This window comes from Diceros bicornis, chromosome 29, assembly GCF_020826845.1.
Source record: "Diceros bicornis minor isolate mBicDic1 chromosome 29, mDicBic1.mat.cur, whole genome shotgun sequence".
NCBI classification, from domain to species: Eukaryota; Metazoa; Chordata; class Mammalia; order Perissodactyla; family Rhinocerotidae; genus Diceros; species Diceros bicornis.
Genome location: NC_080768.1, coordinates 488,001 through 515,640, shown reverse-complemented (window position 1 = coordinate 515,640; position 27,640 = coordinate 488,001). Strand labels below are relative to the sequence as shown.

Sequence of the window (27,640 nt, the reverse complement as noted above, 5' to 3'; positions counted from 1 at the left end):
GTCACCCGCCGCTGAGCCCCCCAGGGTCTGAGGAAGGGGCTGAACCAAGTGGACAATGAGGCACATGCTGGGGTCATATGACCGTCTGACCCCACTTCTAGCAGTTTAGCCCTGAGAATCCCTCAGAGTTCTATTCAACTCGGACGCTGCCTCTCCATCGTTACTGATACCCACTGAGCGCACACATGGGCGGGGCTGCCAGAGTGCTGGCAGGTGTCAGGGCACCAAGGCTTCAAACAGCCCTCTAAGGTGAGGTCTTATCATCGGAAGGGGAGGCTGAGGCTTGGGTCTCAGGGCTGGATGAGCTGAGGCCAGAGCCCAGATGGGGTTCTGGAGCTTCACGGAGTCTCGCCCCACCGTGCAGTCCTGTCTTCCCCGCGGTGCTCAGGTCGTGACGTGTTTCAAGCAGTTGAACCAGCCCTATGGAGTCATCAGAGTCCATGGGTCTCTGACCCACCCCAGTGTGACAGAAGCTGCACTGGGAGCACCAGTCAGCCACTGGTTTATTCAGAAGGCACACTGGATGACGGCTGTTGCTGATTATAGAACATCGAAACGGAAACTTCCTGCCACCGTTGATTCACATTCTCCTTTGGGACACAATAAAACGTGAATAAATAACTGCAGAGTATGAAAAAGTAAAATTAACAGTGCCCAGCACATGGTGGGAGGGCAGACGTCTTAGCTTGAGCTGCCAGAACAAACACCACGGACTGGGCAGCTTTGACAACAGACATTTATTCCTGGAGGCGGGAGGTCCAAGATCCAGGTGCTAAGGATTTGGTTCCTGGTGAGGCTTCTCTCCTTGGCTCGTGTACGCCGCGTCTCCCTGCGTCCTCACGAGCCCTTTCCTTGTGCACCTGCAGAGAGCTCTGGTCTCTTCCTCTTCTTATGAGGACACCAGCCCTATGGGATCAGAGCCTACCCCATGACCTCCTTTGACCTTCATCACCACCTCCCAGGCCCCATCTCCAAATACAGCACCTGGGGTTAGGGCTTCAGCTTCCAGATCTGGGGGGCACAGTTTGGTCCATAGCATCCACTAAGAAGGCAACGAGGCCGAGTCAGAATAACGGGGGTCACAGAGGCCCTATTCAGATGGAGCCGTCACTGAGGAAAAAGTCTTGGAAGGAAGCTGGAACCAAAGGATGAGAAGGTCCCAGAGAAGAGCCTTGTAGACAGAGGCAGTGGCCTGCCGGACATCTTACAGTCCAGGGAGTGTGAGTGTCTGGTAGACGTGGAGCACAGGGGGAGAGCTGAGCAGTCGAGGAAGCGGGCGTGTCTGGTGGACACGGAGCACGGGGGGAGAGCTGAGCAGGCACTGGAGCGGGCGTGTCTGGTGGCCTGGAGCACGGGGGGGGGGGGGGGGGGGGGGCGGGGGAGAGCGTGAGCGAGCGGCCATACTGCGCCCAGGCAGGGAGTTTGGAGCTCACCCCTGGTGCTTCCAGGAGGCCTCAGGGCTTTTTTGTTTTGAACAGGGTTGGCTGCTCTGGAATGGAGTGAGGTGTGGAGCGAGGTCAGAGAGGTGTGGCAGGAGCCCCCATGACAGCTGGTCCGTGGGGTAGACCAGATCCGTGGCAGTAGAGACAAGTAAGTTCTTGAGGACACACTTAGGAGTCAAGAGGGACGCTGTCCTTACGTGTGGGTTGCAGGTAGAGGAGAAAGTTAAGGCACGGAAGATTCCGGGTGTCCGGGTTGAGCAACTGACTAGAGGCTGTTTCTCTTTTCCAAGCAATGGCATGTTTTACGTACATTTTAAATACAAGAGATCAATAATAGCGTGATTTCTGTTAAGAAAAAAAAAAAGAATTTTGGAACAGACAGAAATGAAACAAGGAGTAGATGGCCGTGAAAAGAACCACCTGAATCCTGGAAATGAAAAGATCCTGTGGAAATGAAGAGTGGCTGACTCAGCCTGGACTACTGGACCAGGCTCCGTCAGGAAAGGTCATGGATTGAAGGTGGCAGCAGAACACCAAGGAGTGTGTGTGACATCACGGGGGGCTGGAGATTGTTTTTAGCAGCCTGATTGCGGTATCTCTGACATGTAAAAAGGGTGTCGACTTGAGGTAGACAACATGTCATCTTGACCTGTGTACACGTCGTGGAAAGATCCCACAACCAAGCTGGATAACACACATCACCTGGCAGGGAGCTGTCGTGTGTGTGCACGCGCGTGTGTCGAGGAGACTTATTTTAAGATCTCTCCTCTTGAGATCTCTCCTTTGAGACAACTTAAGAACTTGTTAAGAATTCTCTAGAAGAAAGAGTTCTTAGATGAACATGTGCTCTGAGTGGTCAGCAGGATAAGAAAAGCAAACCCACTTAAACACAAGGATGAGCAGTTACAGAGGAGACTTGCTGCCTGCAGAGGACAACCCTCAGGCTAGCTAGGCTCGAGGACAGCCGACCCTGGTGGCATCTTCCAGCGCTCAGTATCCATACACAGCTATTTAAATTCAAAGCATAGTTAACTAAAATTAGGAACTCACTTCTCCAGCCACACTAGCCGTATGTTAAGCACTCAGTAGCTCTTGAGGCCAGTGGCCAGCATATTGGATGCACAGATATGGAACCTTTCCATCACGACAGCAAGTTCTGTTGGCCAGCCCTGATCTGGGTTTGCATACACAGTCAAGCTGCCGTTCAGGAGTGAAGGGGTAAATGAGCGGGGTGTGAATTACACAAAGGAGCGAGGATTTAAATCTAAAAAATTGAAACCATAATGGTACTAGAAGAATCGTGGAGAACATTTCCCCTATAGAGTTTCATACACAACCAGAGGCACAAAAGATTGATGATTTCACCTTATAAGATATACAATTCTACATGGCAAAAAAAAAGTACCACTAGCAAAGTCATAAGGCAAATAATAAACTAGAAAAAATTGCAACTCTTAGTACTGACAAAGGATCCATTTCTTTCATATATAAAGAGCTCATGTGCCAACAAGAAAATGACCAATTGCTCAAAAGAGAAAGGGGCAAAGGATAGTAACAGGCATTTCACAGAAAGATACACAAGTGGCTCTTTCAGCATTAAAAGAAAAAAAGATGTTCAATCTGTTTAACAAGAGAAGTACAAATGAAGAGTCCGTTGGGATCTTGTTCACGTTTCAGATTGTCATAGATCTGAAGTTTGTTAACGCACTGTTGGGAGTGGCAGGCACACGCTCAGGTGTGGCTGTTTGAAGTATAGCTTCCTGAGTCCTCTGAAAGGGAGTTTGACGCCGTCCATCCAAGGTGCAGGTGCATACCCCCGGCCTCTGGGAGGCTCCCCGTGGGCAGGTTACAGGTGCGGGTCAGCGTATTCAAGGTTGTTCCTGAGAGCATCATTCAGAATATCGAGAGGCTGGGGGAAGACTAAGTTTTCATCAATAAGATAAATAAATATTTAATCAATAGGGTGTGGTGGGATTATATGCAGTCGTCAGAAGGTGTGAAGGGCACCCTTGGGTACCCCTGGAGTGAGCCCCCCAATTATCATCAAGTGAAGAAGCCAGAGGCTGTGTGGAGAGCTTGCTAATGGATTCATTAAAAGAAGAAAAAAGGAGAAAAAGGAGTGATATATGTGTATTAGTTAGACTAGACATGTGAAATGATGACATTGGCTGCCTCCTGGGAGGGGAGCCAGGTGGCGGGAGGTGGTGGGCGTACCTTTGTGCCCTGGAGCTGGGTAACTGTGGCCCCTGGTAGGGAAGTAAGTAAGTGGTATCCTCTGAAAGAGGCCAAATAAAGACACGCTCACACCCACAAAGCATGAGGGATTTCACCACCCACAGCCCCTCACTGAGAGAGCAAGAAAGAACATGTGTTAGCAAAAACAAAAATGAGCCCAGACAGGAAGCATGGGTATTGGATACAGCGGTGAGGTCAGAAATTCACTTAAAAAATAAAACTTGGCGGGCCGGCCCGGTGGCGCAAGCGGTTAAGTGCGCGCGCTCCGCTGCGGCGGCCCGGGGTTCGCTGGTTCGGATCCCGGGCGCGCACCGACGCACTGCTTGGCAAGCCATGCTGTGGCGGTGTGTCCCATATAAAGTGGAGGAAGATGGGCACGGATGTTAGCCCAGGGCCGTCTTCCTCAGCAAAAAAAGAGGAGGATTGGCGGATGTTAGCACAGGGCTGATCTCCTCACAAAAAAATAAATAAATAAATAAATAAATAAATAAATAAATAAATAAATAAAACTTGGTAATGTAATTAACTGTTGACTGACAAAGAAGTAATAATTTTTGTGTGTTTAGCAAAACTTGGAAGCCACTGTGACCCTGACAAGAGAGACTCATGGAGGGTGGGGGTTGAAAAGAGAGTGAGAGTGGAGGAGTTAGAGGAGGTGAGGGAAGGGGCCCTCATGGGGTGGACGGAGTAGAGAGGAAAAACTGGTAATGTGGGAGGGAGGGAGGAAAGTCTTGCTGGAGTGCTGGCTCTGGGCGGGCTGGAGGGGATGGGTGTAAGTGGCTGGTGTTTGGCCTTGGATGGAGGGCAGTGTCTGCTGAGGGAAGGGAGGAGGAGCTGTAAAATAATTGCCGGGAGAGCAACGGTGGGGCAATGGGGTGATTTTCAGGCAGCACTAGGACCAGGTGGAAGGATGGGTGGGAGGACAGCTGGGAGGATGGGTGGGAGGCAGTCCTGCATCTGAGGCTTGGGACAGCAGGGCCCCGTGCTTCTCCATAGTCGTTCAGCGGCCCCAGCAGCCCAGGATGTGGAGCGCTCAGTGATGGTGCTGTCAGGGTGTTCCAGCCTGCATAACCGGGGGAGAAGGCGGGCGTGCTCTCAGCCAGGTCGGCGTAGTGAGGAACCTCAGGCTGGGTCTGAGGGGCACAGGGAAAAGAGTAGAGTCAGGGGTCTGGGTCCAAGAGATGTTGAAGGATTGAGTTAGGCTCCAAGGACCGTGTCCTCACCCTGGAGATGAGCTGTCCGGGGAGCTCCGCCCCATCTAGCTGCAGGGACTCACAGGTGCCGGCTCTGGGCCGGGGAGGAGACGAGGGTGTGCAGTGTCCCCTGGCTGCTGGCTGCGCAGGAAAGGCCGGGTGGTCCTCCATGCTTACCACCTGAGCAGTGAGCACAACATCTGGCTGTGAAACGGTAAATGTCAGCACAACAAACCATTTTACCCAGAAGAATTGAGGAAAACTAGAACGGGAGGCTGTCACCCTAGTTTACAGATGAGCAGACTGAGGCCCAGGGGCCTTCTGAGACCCTGCTTGACGCCCTTTGTGGCAGCGCTGTCCTCCACAGGCCAGAGGCGCAGCCTGGGAAGTCAGCCTGTGGTCTCCCAGCTGAGAGCTCTCCTGAGCATGTTACATTTCAGTTCTTTTTCTTAGGTGCGTCATTATTTTTCATTGCGTGAGTCATCTCGTGCTTCATTTCCATGATACCTCCCATATTCATCCTAATAATTAAGTGAACAATGACATTTCTAAGTTCTGTTTAACTATCTTATTAAGAAAGATTGAGCTGATTAAAAGCTTCCAAAAGTATCCTGTGAGAAATGGGCGGATGTTGGTGTTGCCTGATAGGGAAGGTCTGCGGGAAGGGTCTGCACACTGCCTGGAGCCCAGCAGTCAGCCCTGTGGCGACTAATCAGCGGGCGGATCCAGTGAACCGCAGAACCGGAACTCGCACATCGTAGCGTCAGGAGAGTGCTACATTGCTGTCAGAACAATTAGGAAACGTGTCACGTTTTCACATTGAAATATGTCACAGTAATTTCATGCAATCCTTGTTGTTTTTAAAATTAAATATTCATTTTTCTGTGAAAGACTAATTGGGATATACACTTGTTTGTCACATACAAGAAGGTTACTTTGCCATATTTTGAATGAAAATATGAAGATTAAAAAGGTTGATACTGCCCAGGGTTGAAAAGAGCGTGGGAGAAGGCAGCCCCCTGACGGGCTGGCTTCCAGATGGCGTGTCTGAAAGGCCAGTGACTCCACGTCCAGGAGTTTATCTGAGGGAACTCAGTGGTCAAGTGTGCGAGGTTACGTACAACAAGGATGGTCATGGCCCCTGTTCCTGATACTGAAAATGTAGACTCAACCTCCAGTGCAAAATTTAAGACAGTGGTTAAATTAAAATTTGCCAATAAACGTGGAATATTACGTAGCCATTAAAAGAGTATATGGATTTAAATATATCTTAATACGTTACTTTATGTCATACTCACTTTTGAATGATATTATACGTATAATATACAAATGTATAATAATAAAACATGTGTAGCATGATCCCATTAAGACGTGTGTGTGTGCACGCGTCTGTATACACCACACTATGTATCAGGTTGTTAGCAGATATGGAGAGCACGTTCTAGAAGACTATGCACCAGAATGTTAAGAGATTCACGCTGTGATGATGAGGAGGATGTTATGTGGAGTAGTTTTGTTTTCTGCTTCCTATTCATGAATTAATTGTGTTTTTATATCATATTATGAAAACCCAAAAGTTTACATTATAAGTAACTTAATGTGAATTTAAATAATCATAGACTTTTCCTGGCTGGACCTATAGGGGACTTGCTCTTCTGGCAAAATGCTCGGCTTATTAAAATCCATATTTGTAGCAGTGGCTAGGTTTTGTTGAGCTGTTTGAGTTCATGTCTTCAGTGAATTTGGTAGAGCAAGAATGCTTGGGAAGTAAGTATCTGTCACATTATGTGACATTTACCAGGCCTGTTGCTCCCATTTTTCTCACAGGTGGCGACACCCAGACCCAGCCTGAAAGACGGCTCTACACCGTGAGTCTGCCTCCAGAGGGGTATGTTCCCGCTCTGCCAGAGCCACACAGCTGCACAGATGCCGAGAACTCCGCCAGCAGCGACGGCACGGGAGGTAAGGCGGTCCTCTGGGGTGGGAGGGAGGTGACGCCTTCACGTGGAGCCTTCCAGTCCCGTAAATCAGCTTTATCTGCTTCCTGGGGAGAGGGGCGTGGGCGAGCGTGTTGTGTATGACCACACAGGGCTGTTACGTGTTTTGCAGTCATTGAAGATGGTTGTAAAGAACTTGTACTGACAGGAGCAGGTGCTTAGGATGGGAAATTTAAAGTTGGAATGTGATCATAGCCATCTTTGTTAATGCATTGGGAGAAGTTGGTGTTAAATACATCAAAATGTTCACAGTACTTGTCTTGGTTTAGTAGAACTTTTTCTTGATTTTCTGATTTTTTCAAAATTTCTAAGAGTGTATATCAATTTTGTAATCATGGAAATTACTTATTTTGTATCTCTTTTGTGGAAAAATTGCATTATTATATTTGCCTTTTTTGTTGAACATCTTATGAATGAAGGAAATAAAGTGGTCCGATGCTGTGGTGGAAGTGCTGGTGGTCAACTTTAAATTTCTACCTTGACGAGTGAAATAGTGTTTTTTTCTGCCTTTAATTCATCATTTCAAAACTTCCTTAAGAGGAATTTGGAATTTTCAACTAAAAATTTTTCCCAGATGATTTTTTTTTTCTTGGTGAGGAAGATTGGCCCTGGGCTAACATCTGTTGCAATCTTCCTCTGTTTGCTTGAGGAAGACTGTCCCTGAGCTAACATCCATGCCCATCTGCCACTGTTTTGTACGTGGGACGCTGCCACAGCATGGCTTGATGAGCAGTGTAGGTCCACGCCTAGGATCAAAACCCACAAACCCCGGGCTGCCGAAGTGGAGCATGCAAACTTAACCGTTATGCCACCAGGCTGGCCCCCCAGATGATTTTTAACAAATATAAACTAATAAACTCTATTTTATAAGCCTTAATTAATTTGACTATCAAGAAAATGTGGTTTTCTAGTACATTGATCTTTCTGACTTCCTATTTAAAGGATCAGAAACATAAAACCACAAATGGGATAGCTCAGGAATAATGCATCTGTCTTTTCAAGCCCTGCTGAAAGTCTTTGGAATATAATTATTAGACAAATGGGTTATGTACATAGAAATTTTAGCTGTGTTCTTATGAGATGAGTTACTTTGGTGAACATACTCCATCACGCATGTAGCATATTTAATAAACAGTGTGTCGGCCTCACTCTCGTGCTGACGTGTACAGTTAGCTCTCCTGCACGTGTGGTTGTATACAGTTGGTTCTGCTGATGATGCAGCGGGGCAGATCTGCCCGGGAGTCCCAGCTGGGAAACCAGTTTGTCCTGTGACCAGAGACCACTTCCCAGCCTGGTCCAGAGGGACCAAGCCCTCACAGGAGTGAGGAATGAGCGCTGTCCTCACAGGAGACGGAAGGGTGTGTGGACAATCAGACAGGTGTCTCTCTTATAAACCGCCGCTCCCTGAGGACTGTGTATAGGTCCCAGAGCCGCCTCACGGCTGCCCCGGCCCTGGAGCGGCACCACTCTCACCTCCAGGAAGCCGGCGGGGAGCCCACACAGGCTGTGCTGTCAGCTGTCCTCGTGTGTCAGCACGTTGTCCCTTGTCCTGGCCCCTGCACGGGCCTGGTCGGCCCACAGTCAGGGCTGATGAACTGTCCCAGGTTGTTGCAGGCCAGATGTATTTGCTTCGGAGACGAGAATGTGCTCAGAAATCAGGACAGATGGACCTAAATGTCGGTCGTGTACTCACTCTCTGTGCTGCCTTTGTCCCGCCCTTAAGTAACCTCTGGATGGTCAGATGTTGAGTTCTTGTAAAATGTGTCAGGAAGGGGTAGGAGGGAGTGTAGGACAGGAAGTAGGTAGCATTAACCTCAATTCCACGCTTTGTTCTAGGACCTCCCCACCCACGTTTGATTCATTTACACACCTTGGTAGCTTTAGATGGAAAGAAATACAGTGGTCCCTCGCTCTCCACAGGGGATTGTTTCCAGGCCCCCTGCAGATGCCAGAATCCGCAGATGCCTGAGTGCTTTATATGCCATGGCCTCGTGTTTGCGTATAACCTGTGCCCATCCTCCCATCTACTTTCAGTCATCTCTAGATCACTTATAATACCTGATACAATGAAGGGCATGTGAATAGCTGTGAGACTGTATTGTTTAGGGAATGGTGACAAGAAAAAAGTCTGTTCGGTACGGACGCACCCATTTGTCGGCCTTTGGATCCGAGGTTGGTTGATTCTGCGACACGGGACCGTGGATACGGAGGGCCGACTGCGTGTGCTCCTGCTGCTGTAGACAGCCAGGCGTTTCTCTCCTTGAGCACATGGTGCTGCGTGTTGTTCTCAAGAAGCTGTAAACCTTTGGCCCATCACTGACAGAACAGCCCACTGTCTCTCATGCCCAAAGGGAGCTGCTGCTCTTGACAGCTGTTCGGAGGAGAATGCTGAACAGCCATATTCAGCGTGGTAGCTCGTTTCTCTGGCAGGAACACTCCCCTGCTCACTACCGTGGCACGTCTACAGGAATGCTGCCCCGAGTGGAGTTACGTCATCTGTTACAGTGACATCAGAATCCCTCTGGGGTGGCTGGGATAGCAAGTGATGTTGCCCTCAGAATGTTCCAGATCTCAGCCGTCTGCAGAACGAATGGCATCACAGGATCCTGGGGGTTCAGGTGACACTAGTGGAAATACCTAGCAGACACGGAACTGTTAATGAGAAAATGGCGCACCCTCCTGCCAACACGGAGAGCTTGTCCCCCAGCAGCAGAGAAGGGGCGGGCGGGGCGTTCACGGGTAGAAGGAAACATGGACCGTGGCCCCGCAGGCCTCTTCTCTCTGGGCTCTGCATGGTGTGCGCTGGTCAGCAGCTTGTGTGGTGGCGTGCTGTCGGGCTCCTGTCAGCCTCCCTCCCGTGGTGAAGAGGGACGTGGGGAGGGTACCCAGTATTAGGTCTGGTTGGAGGAAAGCACCAGTCATTCAGCCCATTCGGTTTTGTAGATGCTTACTTTATGCCGTGTCAGATCATAAGAAAGCTGTGTACCTAGTTTGTGTTACCACATCTCTATAAAAATCATCTTGGAATTTCATTTTGAGTAGTCATTTTTAACGTAGGCTAATTAAAGGCATGGAGAGTGTGTTTTCTTTTTTGCTTGTTTTTGTAAAACTATCATTTAAAACCTTGTTCTTCATTCACTGTGCATTCACTCATGTTTATATAAAAATCTAGGTGAAGAATTCCTTTTAGAGTTCACTGCTAGAAAGATGTTTTGGTTCTTGTGAGCTGGTATGCTTCCTCTTGCTGGATAAAAGATATATTACTCATTTATATGCTTTTTGCTTTGGCTGCCAGGCAGCTCAGATCTCAGCTTTTCATTGTTTTTATCCAATTGCAGTTTTTCCTTGGCCTCCATTTTCTGATACTTACCTTTCCTCACCACCCAATTGCTTAAGTCTTTCTTTTTAGATTGAGTCCTTAAAACATTGATGTTTTTAAGCGACACCATCCCCTTTTTGGAAGTGAACAGAGTAAACAGGGTTCAACCCCTAGTTCACTGTGATAAATGCCTGTTAAATGTGTGTACTGGGCTCTGTGCTCAGGCCCTAGAGTAGGAGATGGCAGGGCAGGCCCTTGACTTGTGGGAGCTCCTTGCAGTTGGGGAGGTTCACGGGTAAGCAGTCATAACAGAGTCTGGTAAGTTGCCTAAAAACAGGCAACATTGCCTCGGGAGCAGAGGAGGGGCATTCGGAGGACAGCCGTGCAGCGTGTGCCATTCCATCCGCTCCCCAGATGAGTCGGTCAGCGTGCAGAGGAGGGCAGCAGGGCTGCTGAGTGAGGCTCGAGAGACACGGAAGCGCAGGGACGCCTGTTGTTCGTTGTTCCAGGGCGACGAGCTCGCTGTCTGAGAGGAGGCTGAGCAGACTGCTGGGGTCGGTGAGCAGGTGGGGAGTGGTTTCAGACCAGCGTGGGAAGGACTTGGGAGGAGAAGCCGTGCAGAGCCGGCCTACTGTGAGTCTGAGGGGTGGACACCTTTTGGGGCTTGGACCTGGTAACTCTGGGGACAGTGAAGGTGAGAGGGCGCTGCGCAGGAGGGGCTGCAGGACATGACAGAGGGAAGAAAGCACATGGTGGAGATGTGTCCAGGGTGTGGTTGTCAGATTTGGTGGGTTTTGTGGGTGGAAGGGAAGGGAACCTCCACCCGCCAGTGTTTCTGACTCTCCAGTGGGTGAAACGCGACACCAGCAGCCGAGGTAGGACAGAGAGAAGACCATGATTGTTGGGGGCCTCTCCCCTTTGGGGTGGTCTTGGTTTTGACCTTGAGGCTCTCCCCACGTGGAGGCGAACACAGCTGGTCCAGCAGCCCTCGTCTCAGGAGTGCATCAACTGCCCGTTCTCTGCGCCTCCTCTGCTCAGGTCCTGATCTGAGCGAGAGCCAGAAGAAAGAACATTCTAACAGTTAGCGTAGAGGCTGTTGAAAGTCTTCTGTGAACTCTCTGGACCAAACAAATCTAAACTATTGCTCCGAGAACAGTCCGATGTGTTCCAGGTATGAAGAATTCACTGAGTTCAGTTGTGGCAAGTGGTCGACTAGGGTCTCACAGCAGGATCTGAACCCCTTCCTCATGCATCTGCGTGGAGTTCTAACGGCTGATTCTTCCCCTCCCGTGTCACAGAACCTCGGTCAGCACAGGCCTTATGTCACTCTGGACAGCTGAGTTGATGAGAAGAAGGGGCTCAGAGCTTGTGCAGAGCTGACCGCTGTGCAGAGGGCCCCCATACGAGCTGCTGCTGGCCGCAGGCACCACCCATGAGCTCATCAGAACTGAAGGCACCCCGGGGTCGTGGGCGTGTTCACGCCCACGCACCACCTCCTGGGATGCCACCCCAGGTTAACGGAGTTCGTATTTTCGTACTTACACTGTCACTGTGAGTCAAGTAAGGAAGGTCAACGTTGAAAACTGAATTTAATACTGCATTTCCACTTTTAAGAGTTCTGTATTTTATAAAAACTGGTTTTCTTTTGGTGTGAAGCTGTTCTGTGTCATTCCCACAACTGATATCTTTTAAACTGTAATCACAATCCCTCTCTGCATTTCTTTGGTAGATTTCTAGTGTTCTCCCGCAAATCCTGATTTTAAGCTCTGGGGACCTTCATTGGGTTCTCATCCCTTCCAATAAGAGTCGTCTGTGTTCAGTCAGCCTCAAGATATATTAATTTTATAACAAAATTTGTCTTTTACATTTGTATGTCTTATGGCTCAATTACCATTTTCACGTTTCCTTTTGCCCCACATTTGTTAAACGCCTTTGAGTAGATGAACCAAGAATTCAGCTTTTCAATAGATAGCAACAAGCCTTAATAACCCCCTCTGTCTCCTTAGAAACAGAATTGTAGCTGTGGTCCCATAATTCCATTTTAGCTCGAGCAGAGAGCCTGTAAGCAGCTGGAGAGCCCGGTGTTGCATCTGCATCATTGCAAATACAGGTGCTCTTGAGGTGGGACAGGTCAACGTGCATTTGTTAGTTTCAACACGCCTTTCACGACCACTTTCTGCACCATGATCTCCTCCTCTTTCCTTCATTAAAGTAAATATGCTTGTCAGCCTCCTCTTCCGTTCTCCTTCCGACTTCCCGCATCCTTCCTTCTCTCGCTAGCGAGCTCTGGAGTCTGAAATGCGGCAGAGTGAGTCATACCGCCGGAGCACCAGGGCGCCAGTGTGCATCCTCGTCCACCGTTCCTCACTGTGACCTCAGCAGCTCTGGAAGGATCCTTTCTCATGATGACAGGAGCACCATTCCTCCTGCCCTGACGACAGAGTCAGTCCTGGGACTTCCCCTGAGAAAGCTCACGTCTGCACACTTGACACAGAACCGGAACCTCAGTTCCTATAAACCGAAAACAGGCCAGTCTGAAGGGAAGAGGCCCTTTGCTCTGTGCACGCCAATCTTGGGAACTTGCTGTTTTTCTTGCCCACAGAAATACTTACTACGGACAAGTCAAGCATCGTAGAAGGTGCAGAGGATGTGAAGCATCCCCCTTTTTAGGGCACGAGCCAGAGGCTCCCTAGTAACGTCTTTACAGACTGCTCCCCTGTGCGTGTGACACGCACACGTGCAGACTTTGTGGAAATTACTGTATTGTGTATACTGTGTTATAACCTACTTTTTGCTCTTAATATATTATGGAGGTTTTTCCTTTTCAGTGCTTATAGATATATCATTTTTTTTAAATAGCTGAAATCTGTTTTATGAAAGCAGCTTGTTTATAACGACCCCCTCCCCCCAGTTGAAGGACATCCAGAAGTTTCCCTAGTGCTTCCATAGGTACCTTGTACATAAACTTGATCATACGTATGTGCAGTAGTCTGATACCTCCTGAATGTAGATTCTGGGAAGTCAGAATATTAAGCATTAGAATATATATGTTTCTAAATTTTAAGGCATATTAACAAACTATCTTTCAGAAAGCTGTTCCAATTTATATTCCTGAAGGCAGTCTCAGAAAATTCACTTTCTTCCATAGCCCTGATGTTTTCAATCTTTTAAATTTTAGCCAATTCTTTGGACAACACATCTCTTTCTTTTTTAGTGTGTGTGTGTGAGGAAGATCGGTCCTGAGCTAACATCTGCCAATCCTCCTCTTTTTTGCTGAGGAAGACTGGCCCTGAGCTAACATCCATGCCCATCTTCCTCCACTTTATGTGGGATGCTGCCACAGCATGTCTTAACAAGCGGTGTGTCGGTGCGCACCCGGGATCCGAACCGGCGAACCCCAGGCCGCCGCAGCGGAGTGCATGCGCTTAACCGCTTGCGCCGCCGGGCTGGCCCCCACTTCTCTTTCATTTTTATGTGAGAATATTGTGCATTAGGGAAATTTTTTCTACGCCAAGGAGCTTCACTGACAGATTTGATTCTGGAGAAATTTAAACTTTGTTTATGGCAAAGGGCACTATAAACAAGGTTGAAAAACAAAGGAACAGAATAGGAAATGGTATTTGCACCTTCCATGGTGGGTAGAAGTTAATTTCCTTAAGATATGCCAAGCTGTTACAAATCAGTAAGGGAAGACCATCACCCTGTAGAGTGGGCGGGACAGAAACGGCAATATCAGAGAACAAGGCAGAACAACTGATAACAAACAGATGAAAGCATCCTTTTTTGGCTCCTTATTTTTATATTTCTGTGTGTGTGTGTGTGTGTGTGTGTGTGTGTGTGTGAGGAAGATCAGCTCTGAGCTAACATCCGTGCCCATCTTCCTCTACTTTATATGTGGGATGCCTGCCACAGCATGGCTCAACAAGCAGTGCGTTGGTGCGCACCCGGGATCTGAACCGGCGAGCCCCAGGCCACTGCAGCAGAGCGCATGCACTTAACCACTTGCGCCACCGGGCTGGCCCCTATTTTTATATTTCTTACATGAAATATGGGACCCATCTGAAACATATTTTGTTAGAACAAGATATAGATCCACCTTTTTAAAAAATAGAATTACCCTTTTAAATCCTATACCTTTTCTTGAATTATCTGTTAATTTCCTTAATGATTTTAAAAAACACCTTTATAATGACCAGGTTCCCATCTACACTTGGTCTTTTTCTCGGCTGTCCTCCTCGCTTATCCTCCTGGGGCAGCCTTTTTTTTTTTTTTTTTTTTGTGGGGAAGATCAGCTCTGTGCTAACATCTGCCAATCCTCCTCTTTTTGCTGAGGAAGACCGGCCCTGGGCTAACATCCATGCCCGTCTTTCTCCACTTTATAGGGGACACCACCACAGCATGGCCTGCCAAGAGGTGCGTCAGTGCGTGCCCGGGATCCGAACCAGCGAACCCTGGGCCGTAGGGCAGCCTTTCTTACTGCTGCACCCTTGGTGTGTGGCTGTGGCAGTTCTTCACCGGGCAGGACCTTCCCATGCTTTCTGCGCAGGCTGTCGGGAGACGGCAGCATCACGTCCAGTTAGGGGGACAACCTGAGAACACCTGCACTTATCTGCACACCCTTCCCCCTGGCCACGTGGTCCCACAGCCAGAACCTGGGGAGCTGAGGAGCCCATCCCAGAGGCACACGAGCCAGCTGATACGGTGCCACGCAGAGGGAGGGCTGCCTGCCTGTGGCTCAGAAGTCCAGGCTGTCACCAGTTCTAGTGTCTGTTTTTAGAAGGGCTCCATCATCCTGAGTGATGCCCAGGTTTACCAATCTGTAAATTCTTCACTTATTAGCATCTCATATAACTGTTTACATTTCTCTCTGACCTTTTCCAGGATTGGCCTCTGTGTATTTCATGATGGCACCCACTTATTTTATGAGCTTTTTGTAGACACTAAAGTTTGATGAGAGCTGAAAATCTGGAATTGTGTAGTCTCCGTGTTTATAACATCAGTGACAAGCACAGACACTGCCGTGGAGAGACCATGCCAAGAGCGCTCTTCTTTCCCTTGTGCACGTGACCACAGGTGGTTCCCACATCTCTAGAATAAGGAGCGCTTGGGCAGAGTCTCGCAGGCGTGCTCTTTCTTCTCTTGACTGGTTGGTGTGGTTGTAATCTCCTCCCAGCGTTGACCTTCCTCCCGGAGCCCCTGTGAAGATGCGCCTGCCTCCTTCAACACCTTCCCCTTGCTCCCTCAGCCCTGCCAGGCTGTGTGCTGGGCGCCACAGGGAGGAGTCGCAGCCAGAGCTCCCTGCCACAGCCTCGCTTCCTCCCTCTGTCCCTGTCCCAGGAGTGGTCCACAGCTGCATGCCCTGCGACGCAGCACAGTCTCCTGAGGGCGATCTGACCACAGCCACCGCCCTCACAGCTACTGAGGGGTCGCCCTGGGTAACAACGCTCACGCAGAATTGTTAAAGCTGCGTGTAGGCCTTTCCCCATTTCTTTATGCGACTTGTAAGACTCTGATGAGAAACTTGGTCTGACCCCTCGACAGCATGAGGTGTGCACAGACCCCCTCGTGCTCCCCCCTGCCCTGCATTACACCCCTCTGCCTTCCTGGTTCATGGATTGTCTTTACAACAAGAGAATATACTCAACACCTAAGTCATTTAGTGATTGCATAAACCCATAACTACTTTATGGCTCCTCTAGAATTTATCTCTGTGTTGATGGTGCCTGCTTTTTCAGGTTATGATAACATGTGTATTATATATTGTTCTAGTTATTATAGTTTTAGTTATAACAGCTATAATAATTGTTTGCCGAGCACCAACAACCTGGAGTTCGTTTTTCCATCTGTCATTACAATGACTGAGAAGTGCCTGCGAGGTCGCGCCCGGGGCGTCCTCCCACGTTCCTGCTGCCTGTCGTTAGATGCTCTTCCTCCAGGGTCTCGGGGAGCAGTGCCCTGTGAGGACTTTGTTCTGAGGTGTCTTACCTTTTTCAGATTCTCCCCGTGAAGGCTAACTCTCCTGTCTGGTTTCAAGTCCTCTCTGCGGTCTCGCACGTTTCCCGGTCCACTGGAGTCTTAGCTTTCCCAGGTCGTGTCCCGGCCTCCTCTGCCAGCCTCACCGCAGACACAGAAGCAGCCTCCCTCCTGTGCCGTGGCTGTTTGTATCACTCTCCTGTTCTTCCCTCCTCGCCCCCAACTCTCGGAAGACGGGGTTCCGACCTACCAGGCAGCAGAGGATAAGGGGCGCTGGGTTTGCAGCCCCGCGTTGAGTGGCATGTGGCCTGTCTTCCCTGGGCTCAGTCTCCTCGTCTATCCCATGGGGCAATAATCCTGGCCTAGGAGCTCATGTTCCCCATGCCTGTCAAATTGGGTGTGTTGCAACGCTTGTACAAACACAAGCGGTGCCAGCTTTTTATTCTCCAAGGCACGGGTGCCTGCTGGAGTTAAGTCTTCAGTCAATATTTGGTGAGCCGGGTTGAGTAATTATTTGTAAAAACAGCCTATAAGGCAAGTGTCAGTCGTCTCTCTCAGTTCATAATCACAAGTGGTTTTGACTGTATTGACATGGTTTTTGTGTTCAGATCAAGCTACAAAGTCATTAAAATCAAGTCATTTTTATGGAAAGCTGTTATGATTATTATTCTAATAGCAAGCACCGGTTGAAATAGTTATTATCTTCGTGGCTTTTGGAAGCATGAGCAAAATGCACAGTTCTGATGTGGATTCACTGGGAGTTAAAATCCATCCTTTCAGTGTGTTTTGACAGATCTGGCCTTAGTGCTAAGGCAGGTAGTTTTCAGATCTTACTAGCGCTGTCTGGGCTGATCCGGGGCTTCCTGAGCCTTCCAGAGTGACCACTGCATTGCGTGGCTGGGCATTCCAGCGCTGTCGACTAATAAGCTGAGATTTTCACCAAATGCAGCCGGAGTCAAGGGAGAGGTGGGCGCTCAGCCAAATTCGGACCAGGGGCCACATTCCATCCAGGTCACACCTGCTGGAGGGTGTGACAGAGCCGGGTCAGAGTTAGCAGTTTTCATTCTTGTCCTGCTGATTTTCTGAAATGTGACTTAAAACGCCTAATTATGTGGAAGCCTCTCCTCTCGCGCAGTTAAGTGAGGGTGTCTGTGGGGGCAGTGGAGGTGGGATCACCCTGAACTGCCGTTCTCTCTGTGCACCTGGCATCTCACTTAGACCGCCTGCATTGGCGGCCTGCGCCTGCTGACGGGGCGCTGTAAGAGGCCAGACGGGGAGGAGATGCCGCGCATGCTCAGCCGCCCAGAAAGGCCTCGATTGCTTCTGTGAGGCTGGGACCGTGTTGTGTGCTTACGTTTTTGTGACTTTGGCATCTTACTGCCATGCATACCTGACACCCTCATTCCTCCCCATTTCACTGAAGTCAGCTACCATAACTTTAGGTGAACGTCTAATTAAGGACTATGTGGGTGGAGGATGTCAGAATATTAATTCTGAAATAAGGTACCAGTGGAATCTGCACAGCTCTTTAGCCTGCCTTTAAGAAAAAGGAAAAAAAACCCACATTGGTTCTGATTGCCGTTTATTTTCTTGAAATATAGTTACTTAATTTCCAAACCATTGTTGGCGCATACTCATAAGAAACTTGGATTAGAGAAATATTTAGATCTTGGTAAACCTTTGCACCACTTTAGCTTTTAGTGAATGCATTATAATGATAGAATGGACTATGAATACTCTTATTAGATGTTGATTAATATTTATTCAACTAATAGACATTTCATTAGGAGACACTGAGAAAAGAAAGGAAATTATTTAAGACAAGGATGCCCACTCTCGCTGCTTTTATTCAACATACTACCAGAAATCCTGGCCAGAGCAATTAGTCAAGAAAAAGAAATAAAGGGCATTTAAGTTGGAAAGGAAGAGGTAAAACTATCACTATTTGCAGATGACATGATATTATATATAGAAAACCCTAAAGACCCCACCAAAAACAACTATTAGAACTAATAAACAAATTCAGTAAAGTTGCAAGATACAAAATCAATATACACTTGCACTTTGCTTAATAACAAGGGTACGTTCTGAGAAATATGTTTTTAGGCAATTTTGTCATTGTGTGAACATCATGGAGTGCATGTACACAAACCTAGATGGTATAGCCTACTACATACCCAGGCTCTATGGTACTCATCTTATGGGACCACCATCGTATATGCATCATTGACTGAAACATCGTTACGCGATACATGACTGTACAACAGTCAGTTGCATTTCTATACACTGACAACGAACTGTCAAGAGGAGAAATTAAGAAAACAGTCTTATTTACAATAGCATTAAAAAGAATAAAGTACCTAGAAATAAATTTAACCAAGGAGGTAAAAGATCTGTACATGAAAACTGTAAGACATTGATAAAAGAAATTGAAGACACAAACAAATGGAAAGATATTCTGTGCTCATGGGTTGGAAGAATTAGCGTTATTAAAAGGTCCATACTACCTAAAGCAATCTACAGATTCAGTGCAATCTCGATCAAAATTCCAATGGCATTTTTCACAGAAATAGAACAATCCTGAAATTTGTGTGGAACCACAAAAGACCCCAAATAGCCAACGCAATCTTGAAAAAGAAGAACAAAACTGGAGGCAGCGTGCTCCCTGATTTCAAACTACATTACAAAGCTGTAGTAATCAAAACAGCATGGTATTGGCATGAAAACAAATAGATCAATAGAACAGAATAGAGCCCAGAAATAAACCCACACATATATGTTCAATTAATTTATGACAAAGCAGACAGGAATATACAATGGAGAAAGAACAGTCTCTTCAATAAATGGTGTTGGGGAAACTGAACAGCCACAGGCAAAAGAATGAAACTGGACCACTATCGTATACATACACAAAAACTAACTCAAAATGGATTAAAGACGTGAATGTAATACCTGGAACCATAAAATTTCTAGAAGAAAACCTAAGTGGTAGACTCCTTGACATTAGTCTTGACAATGATTTTTTGGATTTGACACCAAAAGAAAGGCAATAAAAGCAAAAATAAACAAGTGGAACTAAATCAAACTAAAAAGCTTCTGCACAACAAGGAAACCATCAACAAAATGAAAAGGCAGCCTACCGAAAGAGAGAAGATATTTGCAAATCATATATCTGCTAAGGGGTTAATATTCAAAATATATAAAGAACTCAAACAATAGCAAAAAAAAATCTGATTTAATAATGGGCAGAGGATCTGATTAGACATTTTTCCAAAGAAGACATTCAGGTGGCCAACAGGTACAGGAAGAGGTGCTCAGCATCACTAATCATCACGGAAATGCAAATCAAAACCACAATCCTATATCACCTCACACCTGTTAGAATGGCTATCATCAAAAAGACAAGAAATAAGAAGTGCTGGCGAGGATGTGGAGAAAAGGGAACCCTTGTGCACTGTTTGTGGGAATGTCGATTAGTGCAGCCACTATGGAAAACAGTATGGAGGTTCCTCAAAAAATTAAAAATAGAACTAGCACATGATCCAGCAGTCCCACTTCTGGGTATTTATCCAAAGGAAATGAAATCAGGATATCAAAGAGATGCCTGCATCCCACGTGTATTGAAGAGTTATTCACAATAGGCAAGATATGGAAACAACGTAAGGGCCTGTCAATGGATGAATGGATAAAGAAGATGTGGTGTATATATTCAATGGAATATTATTCAGCCATGAGAAAGAATGAAATCCTGCCATTTGTGACAACATGGATGGACTTGGAGGGCATTATGCTAAGTGAGATCAGTCATACAGAGAAAGACAAATACTGCATGATATCACTTATATGTGGACTCTAAAAAAAAAAAAAACACATCAAACTCATGAGGGCCAGCCCGGTGGTGTAGTGGTTAAGTTCACGCACTCCGCTTCGGTGGCCTGGGGTTCACAAGTTCAGATCCCGGTAGCAGACCTACACACTGCTCTTCAAGCCATGCTGTGGCAGGCATCCCACAGAGGAAGATGGGCAGGGATGTTAGCCCAGGGACAATCTTCCTTAGCAAAAAGAGGAGGATTGGCAACAGATGTTAGCTCAGGGCAGATCTTCCTCACCAAAAAAAAAATTCAAACTCATAGAAACAGAGTATAAAAGTGGTTGTTAGGGGCTGGGAGATGGGGGAAATAGGGAGATGTTGGTAAAAGGGTAGAAACTTTCAGTTATAAGATGAATAAGTTCTGGGGATCTAATTAAAAAAAAGAAGACAGAACATGCAAATTGTCTAAATTTGAAGAGAGACACAGGTTTAGAAAGAAAGACTAATGCAGACTTACAGTAATAATGAAAAAAGACCCACACCCAGAGGTATTCCCATGAAATGTCAGAATACGAGCATCAGAAGATACTAAACGATTCCAGAGAAGAAAACAGTTGTCTTGACAAAAGAGTGAGAATTCAGCTGGAAGCCTGAGAGCCTGCAGCGATCTCTGTTTAAAATCCTCTAACCAAGTGAGCTTTAAGCTAGTTTTCGACTCAAAAAGCCATGAGTCCAAGTCCAAAAAGAATATTTATACAACACTCGTAGTTTCAGAGCCTTCCACGTACGTAGTCTCACTAGATCCTGTGATCATCATGCCTGTCTGTGCACATAACTTTTAATAATTTGGTTAAATAAAGAGTCATTAGGCAAAAAGGCTCATGGCGTGGCGGCTAACAGTGGGAGACGGCAGTGAACTGGGAGGAAGAACGTGCTGGGGTCCGGAGATCTGGGGTTCTGTTCCTGTCCCATTTGTATAAGCTGCCAGGCTCCTGAGCCATTGGGGTCGCATTTTTCTAATCTGTGTGATGAGGAGTTTGAACCAGATGGTCTCCCAGATTCTCCTCTTGTTTTAAGACTCAGTGAATTTAGATTTCCTTGAACTAATTGTCCTGTAGAATAATAATGGGTAAAGAAGATTAATTAAAATAGTTTTAATTCTGAAGCAGCATCTTTGATCCCTTCATCGGTCAGACAGCTAATCAACGACGTGGAGACTGAAGGCGCACGGAGAACAGACCAAGGAGGGTGTATGATTAGTGTTGATTAATGGTATAATCTCGATACTCAGAGGCAAGTCCTTCAGCCAGTCGTGTGTTCCCGGGAGACCAGCCTGAGTGAGAACGAGGAAGAAGTGAGAGAGCAGTGAGTGGGAGGAAACGGAAAGGAGAGTGCAGAGTGGAGGCGGAAAGTGCAACAGGAGGCGAAGCAGACCCGGGGGCCCCCCTTTCATTTCACAGACGTGTGCGACGGCCAGACCGCAAGTCCCGTTGTCGGTCTCTCTCCATCGTGTCTCCATTGCCTGGCGTGTCGTGGGCACCTGGAAATGCTCGTTGATTGGTGGATATCTCCCCGTGCAAAACGCTGTTCCACAGGCTTTCTGCTGTGCTCTGGGGGGTGGACAGTGCAGACACACCCTGTTCTCCAAGAGTGTGCTGTCTGCCCTGAGGCTGTGGTCATTTCCTTTGACCACCACGGTCGGCTTACTGTGGAGAGTCACGTTGTGAAGCAGCAGGCCCTGTGTGTTCATTCTTCCTCACCTACCTGTTCTCTCATGTTTACATGGATTCAGAGTTGCTTCCTGGTTACGCACGGTTTCACATAGAATTTGTACAAATTCTTCTCAAGGGCTGTCTACACCTTCTTATAAGTTATCTGTCAAATAGGGAATGAAAATACTTTGAGACGTGGGACAGTTTTGTATGGTTCCTGCAATCAACTATAGACACTACAAAAATGGTAGTGTGGAATGAAGGATTTTCATAGCCTCTGCTGTACTCTAAAATAAGGAAGGAGTCTACGAATCCTGTGAATTGGAAATGTAGATCCTATTGCATTCTCACGTTCAGTCCAGTTCTTGATCTCAGCGTAATCTGAGCCTCACAAGAGACTGTAAAACCAGCCAGTCACTGTGAAGTAGCAGCTGGCCCGGTGTGAGCCCCCCAGGTGACAGATCCGCGCTTCGGGTGGGCTGACCATGTGAAGGCGACCTTACGCTCCGCTTCCACCAGGGGGCTCCCACCTTCCGCTTGGCAGCTTGAAGGGCTGCCCAGGTCCTCAGTCATCTGGACTCTGTTTTGTGTTGGTTCTAGAAGCCATTGGCTGTGGGCACGACTTAGATTAACTCATGGGTAGCCCAAGGAACTCCCTGGTAGGAAGAAGTCAGGGAGACCAGATTTCCTGCCGAAATTCACCCGTATGAGTCTGCCTGGGAGAGAAGCCCTAAATAAGCGAGTGCCTTTTTGGTTGTGTGAGTACCAAGAGTGACTGCTGATCAGTAGATGTAGATGGACCACATGTAGCTGTGCTTGGGGCTTCAGAAGACAGTTGGTTCATGTTTGTGGAGATGAGTAAGCAGCTTCGCTTTTGACTCCTAGAGCACGAGGAGTTCTGTCCTCTGATTGCACTGTCTCTGCATTTCTGCAGCTGGCTGGACCTGAAATGCGAGCTATTTACTGAGAATCTAGTTTGGAGAAACAAAAGTGACTGTATCGCGACCCTTGCTCATGTGGAGCCTATAGGTTAGTAAGTGGAGTAAAGCCAACACCAGCTTTTCTCCTTCAGTCCTAAGTGCTGTTAGTGATGTGGACCAGATGCTGTGGGAACACCGGGGTGGGGAAGCTAGCCTCCAGGACGTCTGATAAAGGACTAGAAATCTGACCTGGCACTTAATAGTAAGAAAAAGCGGGCTCATAAACATGAGGAATGATTTGGCTTTGTTATATGGAATTAAGGATTTTCATAAGCTCTGCTGTACCCTAAAATAATGAAGTAGCATAAGAAACCTGTGAATTTGGAATGTAAATACAGAGATGAAGAAGAATCATAAAAAGGTCTGATGTGTTCAGGGTGAAACATGTTGTAAAGGGTCAGATTTATAATTTCTTCATAGTTTTATAAATTATTTTACATTACTAGGAATTCTGCATGTAACCAGCCCAACAGCTACGTTCTATTCTTTTTGTAAAAATAGAATATGAAAACATTTTCTTTGGGAAATAATCTCTGAGCGCCTGGCCACCGTGGTAGATGTAAGAAGGTAGTCAGCTAACAGAAATTCAGGGTAGTTGAGTCTGCCTGCAGTAACTGATATCACTCCTCTGTAAGAAAAGCGAGAGGTGTGACTGGAGACTCAAGGAACAAATATGTGGCCTCAAAGGGCTTTGAGTAATGAGTACTTCTTCAGCGTAAGTAATTAGTTCTGTCAGGACCATGAACAAGACCCGACGGGCTCCGTGCGGCAGTCTGACATTGAATCCTGGGAGCACATTCGTACGCTTTGTGCCTAATCACTGATGAGGCCTTCTGAAAGCCACTGTGACAGCCCATCGTGTCCTAGGAGAAGAATGGGTGCCAACAAGAAGAGTCTTGGATTCTCCTGCAGTGAGAGTGGAGTCTCTGAGCCATCTTTGGCGGTGCGTTAACAAGCCACCAGTGTTGAGTCTCCCGTCTGCAAGTATAGCAAGGTGCAAGAGTGCCTTCGTGCAGGTCGGGGGTGGGTCGTAGAGACGGCTCCACGGCTGGACGAGTGACCACTCAGGCCTCGGGTGTCCACGTGTTTATGCTGCCTTCCTCTTCACCCTGTGCCCTCGCACACCTCCAGTGTAGGCCTCGCTCTTGGCCTGGACCTGCTGACCCCGTGTCCCTGAGCAAGCGCCTCACCTGGCTCCTCGGTCAGCATCTTCACCGGAGCTGAGGGCAGGCGCCTGGCCGTCCACCACCTCCTCCCGCTTGGGAATGGCGAACGGAAAATGACCAGCCAGGACTTCACCCGCTCCACCCGCACACCCCGCCCCGCTCTGCGTGCAGCTTCTCCATTTTCCTTTTGTCTTTGGAGGATATATTTGCTCTATTTAAACCATTTATAGCTTTATATTTACTAATAATTTCAATATGTCTTTTCCTCATTTACAGTGTTTTAATTACTCTCCTAACTTTCCCATTCTTTAAAAAAATTCCCGTTGATCTAATTTTAACTTTAATGACTTGCTTCATGGTTTTAATGTTTTATTTAAGAGATTTAGCATTTTACTGCCCTATTTTAAACCATTTATTTTATTACTTATAAAATTTTCACCATTTTGTTGGTCACTTTATTGAAAGTTATCCTAGAAAATTAATGAACATAAATGTGAATTTTTTTGGAAAACATGTATCAGAGTGTTTTTATGCGTGAGGCACTGCCTAATTACTCTCCTAATAAATGCCCGTTTCTCGGTTTTCAAGACCCAGACAATAAACCTGAAAAATGAAAACATCTTCTGAATACGTGTAATTCAAAACCAACCTAGAAAATTTGGAGACTGTTTTAGTATCACAACCTTCCAGAAGAGAATGCAGGAACTAATCTTGTTGAGGATTATTAGATAATGTACGCTGACCACATATTTGTGATACATTCGTAAAGGAGACATTTACCGCAGCCACAGGTAAGAACGTCTTTGCTTCTCAGAGCAAATCCACCTGCCTGCTGCCAGGCTGACTTAAAATCATGATTGTTGTGTTTTAACCCAACCCCCCTTTTTAGAACATTCAGGCTCCGGGTATTCTTTTGATGTTATTTGGAATTAAAAGCTAATTTATATCCTGGCACTGAAGCCAAGTGACGGGAGGAACCTCCGCCGTGTTTCCAGCTGTCAGAGTCACCTCTCCTCCTGCTCTCTCTGGAAATTACTGCTCTGTGTATTCAGAACCAGTTTTTAAAAAGGGAGAGAATCCATTTTTTAAAGTTACAGGGAGCTCTAAACCCCCTTTGCTCAAAACGCGGTTGGGCGTGGCTGCTGAAGTGCGCCTGCCCTGCACTGGGCACTCCAGCTCGAGACCCCGCGCCCTGCACCTGTCCACCTGGTCTGGGTTTTAGCCTCAAAGCCCAAACCAAACCAAAGAATCCCTCTCCCCTGTGTGGGCTCTTCTGGCAGTGCAGGCGGCGTGGCTTCCTTCCTGGCCACACCCATCCCCGCCCGTCCCTGCGCCCCTGGCTGGGTTCCTGCTGGTCTTCCTGGGACCTTGGCCCGGGCCCCATCCCTCCACACACTTCCCTCCACAGGCCTCTATTGGTCCCTGCCTAGGAGGCCCCGGTTTTCACCTTGCTACATGTGTATCATCAGTACGTGGTATTACGAAATATTGTCTCGGTTTTAGGTAGACAATAGACTATGAAAGTAATTTGAAGCATCTCATATCGTTATATTTTAACAATTGACTTTCACAAATATGGTTTAGATCAACATTAAATATATGCTTACTATTTTTTATTTAGCACCTAGTGGACATCAGTAGCTGAAGGGTAATTATCATATGCATTTGCAGCCTTACCTGGAATCTAGAATAAAACTCATATTTCCTTTAAAATACTTAGCTTATTTTAATGTAACATGGTACAGCTGCAGGAATTGGAATAATCTGGAGACTATGGCTATTTTTGGTATCCAGCTATTTCTTCTACAGCAGTTCATCAGAATGTAGGTGCCAAATAGTAGCTGAGAGAATTTTGACAAATTGTGATTATTTTTAAAATTAGCATGTCTGAAAGGTATGTTTTGGGGATGGCAGCTTTTCAAAATTAGTGTGCTTCTCGGATTATAAATAGTCAAACCTCTGGTTCCACAATATAAATTTTCCTGTAGCTGTTATTGTGCTTGAAGGTGTGAAGAAGGGGAGACTGTGGGCTTTGTGAGGGCCGGTGAAGATTTGGGTGTTCCGGAGTCTGGAGCAGCGGGATCTGGAGAAGGTCACTTTGAGGAGCTGCATCTCAGCTTCTGCTGTGAAACGGAAGGTCTGGGACAAACTGACAGGATCAGAGAAGTTCAGAAAATTGGCACTTAAGGTACTTTACACTGTCAAAGAACCTTGTTTTGAGGGGCAGGGACCTTTAAAGGATAGGAAAGAATAACAAACAAAAGATTTCAGAGTTGACGCACTAATTCACTAACACTAATCCTAGTCTTTTCTCCTTGACATCCGGGCTGAGCCAAGCTGTCGGTCTGTTCGTGTTCTTTACTCCCGTCCGAGTGTCTGAGGCCACCAGGCAGAGCCCCTGGGCTCAGTGACACTCAGGACACCCGGGTCGGAGCAGTGACATCTGCAAAGCTGCCATGTTAATGACTTCTCTTTGCTGACTGCCTGAACCCCCTGGGAACTTTGGGAGGCAGTGAGAGGGTCACGAGTGTGTAGCGTGAATGGGTGGGGTGGGCCAAGGGAGAGTTGGGGCCTGTGATCTTTCAAAGGCTGGTAGCTCGACCCTTTTCTTGTGGACAGGCCAGGTTATGAGGCAGGGAAGAGTGGAGCAGACTTTGGGTTAGCAGAGCAGAGTGGCTAGTTAATTCAGCTCAATTCAGTGAACTCACGGCACCCCTGTGTGAGCCCGGCACCGCTCTGGGCTCCAGGAGTGAACTTAGTTAATGACCAAGTACACTGTGTAGAACCCAACTGGCACCTCAAACTGTGAGTGAGGAAGGCGGGCATTGTTTCCACATCAGGTGAGTCTGAGACCCAGAGTGATCCCATCTGGGGCTGGTGTTAGAACCATCGTTGGTGCATGATGTGGGGTCGCCGTGCATCTCAGATTTATGCCTCTGATTCCAGCATCGTTACAATAGCGGCCTCTTTCCTGTCTTTCCTTCTCAAAGTGGTCAACACTGACACTGACTTTGATGTCCAGTTTGGACAGTAAATTATCTGGTCACCTGATCACCACGTGCCAGCACTCAGGGGGCAGCAGAAGTACAAGAGGAATAACACACAGTCTCTGTAATGAGTGGGGGACAGAGGATTATCAACCCAGGTGGGAGCCTGGAGGTAGGGGGAAGGACGCCTGCATGTGTCCAGGTGGCAGGAGAGGAGAGAGAGCTGTTCAGGAAGGCAGAGGGGCAATGCCTGTGATGGATCTTAACAGTCAATGGGGAGCGGGCCTGACTGGGAGAGGGGGAGTCCAGACGTCAGAACCTAGCGGGGCTGGGAAGAGATGGAGCTGAAAAGCGGCTTGAGCGAGAAAGTGGAGGCTTAATGCCGTGTGAGGAGAACTCGGGGGACCTGCTGCGCAGCGTGGCGGCCACAGGTAACAGGACCGTGTTGTGTGTCAAAGTCACTACTCACACGAGTAGACCTCACGTGTTCTCGTCACTCGTGCGTGCGCACACGTGGTGACAAGGAGACAAATGTGCCAGTTAACTTGATTGTGGTGATCATTTCACAATATAAGTGTATCAAATCCTCACATTGTACACTTTAAATTATGTGATTTTTATTTGTCAGTTATTCCTCAAAAAAACCTGAGATTTATCTCTTGATCACTGATTGTCAAACTTCTTCGCCTCCTTCCTTTTCCTCTGCCTCCTTCCTTATACATCTTCATCCCTCCATCCTTCAAAGCCCAGCTGCAAAGTTACTGTTCACTGAAGGGGAACAGTTTAAATGTTGAAAAGGGAGAGAGATGGTGTCATCGTAATGTG

The 27,640-nt window shown here is 47.3% G+C and overlaps 1 protein-coding gene across 5 annotated transcripts in view; it reads left to right on the top strand.

The window, feature by feature from the left end:
* Nucleotides 1-27,640, top strand: part of ERICH1 (glutamate rich 1) — a 95,742-nt gene that overhangs the window by 24,055 nt on the left and 44,047 nt on the right. For all 5 annotated transcript variants that reach the window (XR_009215995.1, XM_058524880.1, XM_058524879.1 and 2 more), the window contains exon 3: nt 6,698-6,832. Coding sequence is in view for 4 of the 5 variants with exons in the window: in XM_058524880.1 (XP_058380863.1) it covers nt 6,698-6,832 (135 nt within the window). In the remaining variant the exon portion in view is untranslated. The remainder of the gene's footprint in view (nt 1-6,697; nt 6,833-27,640) is intronic.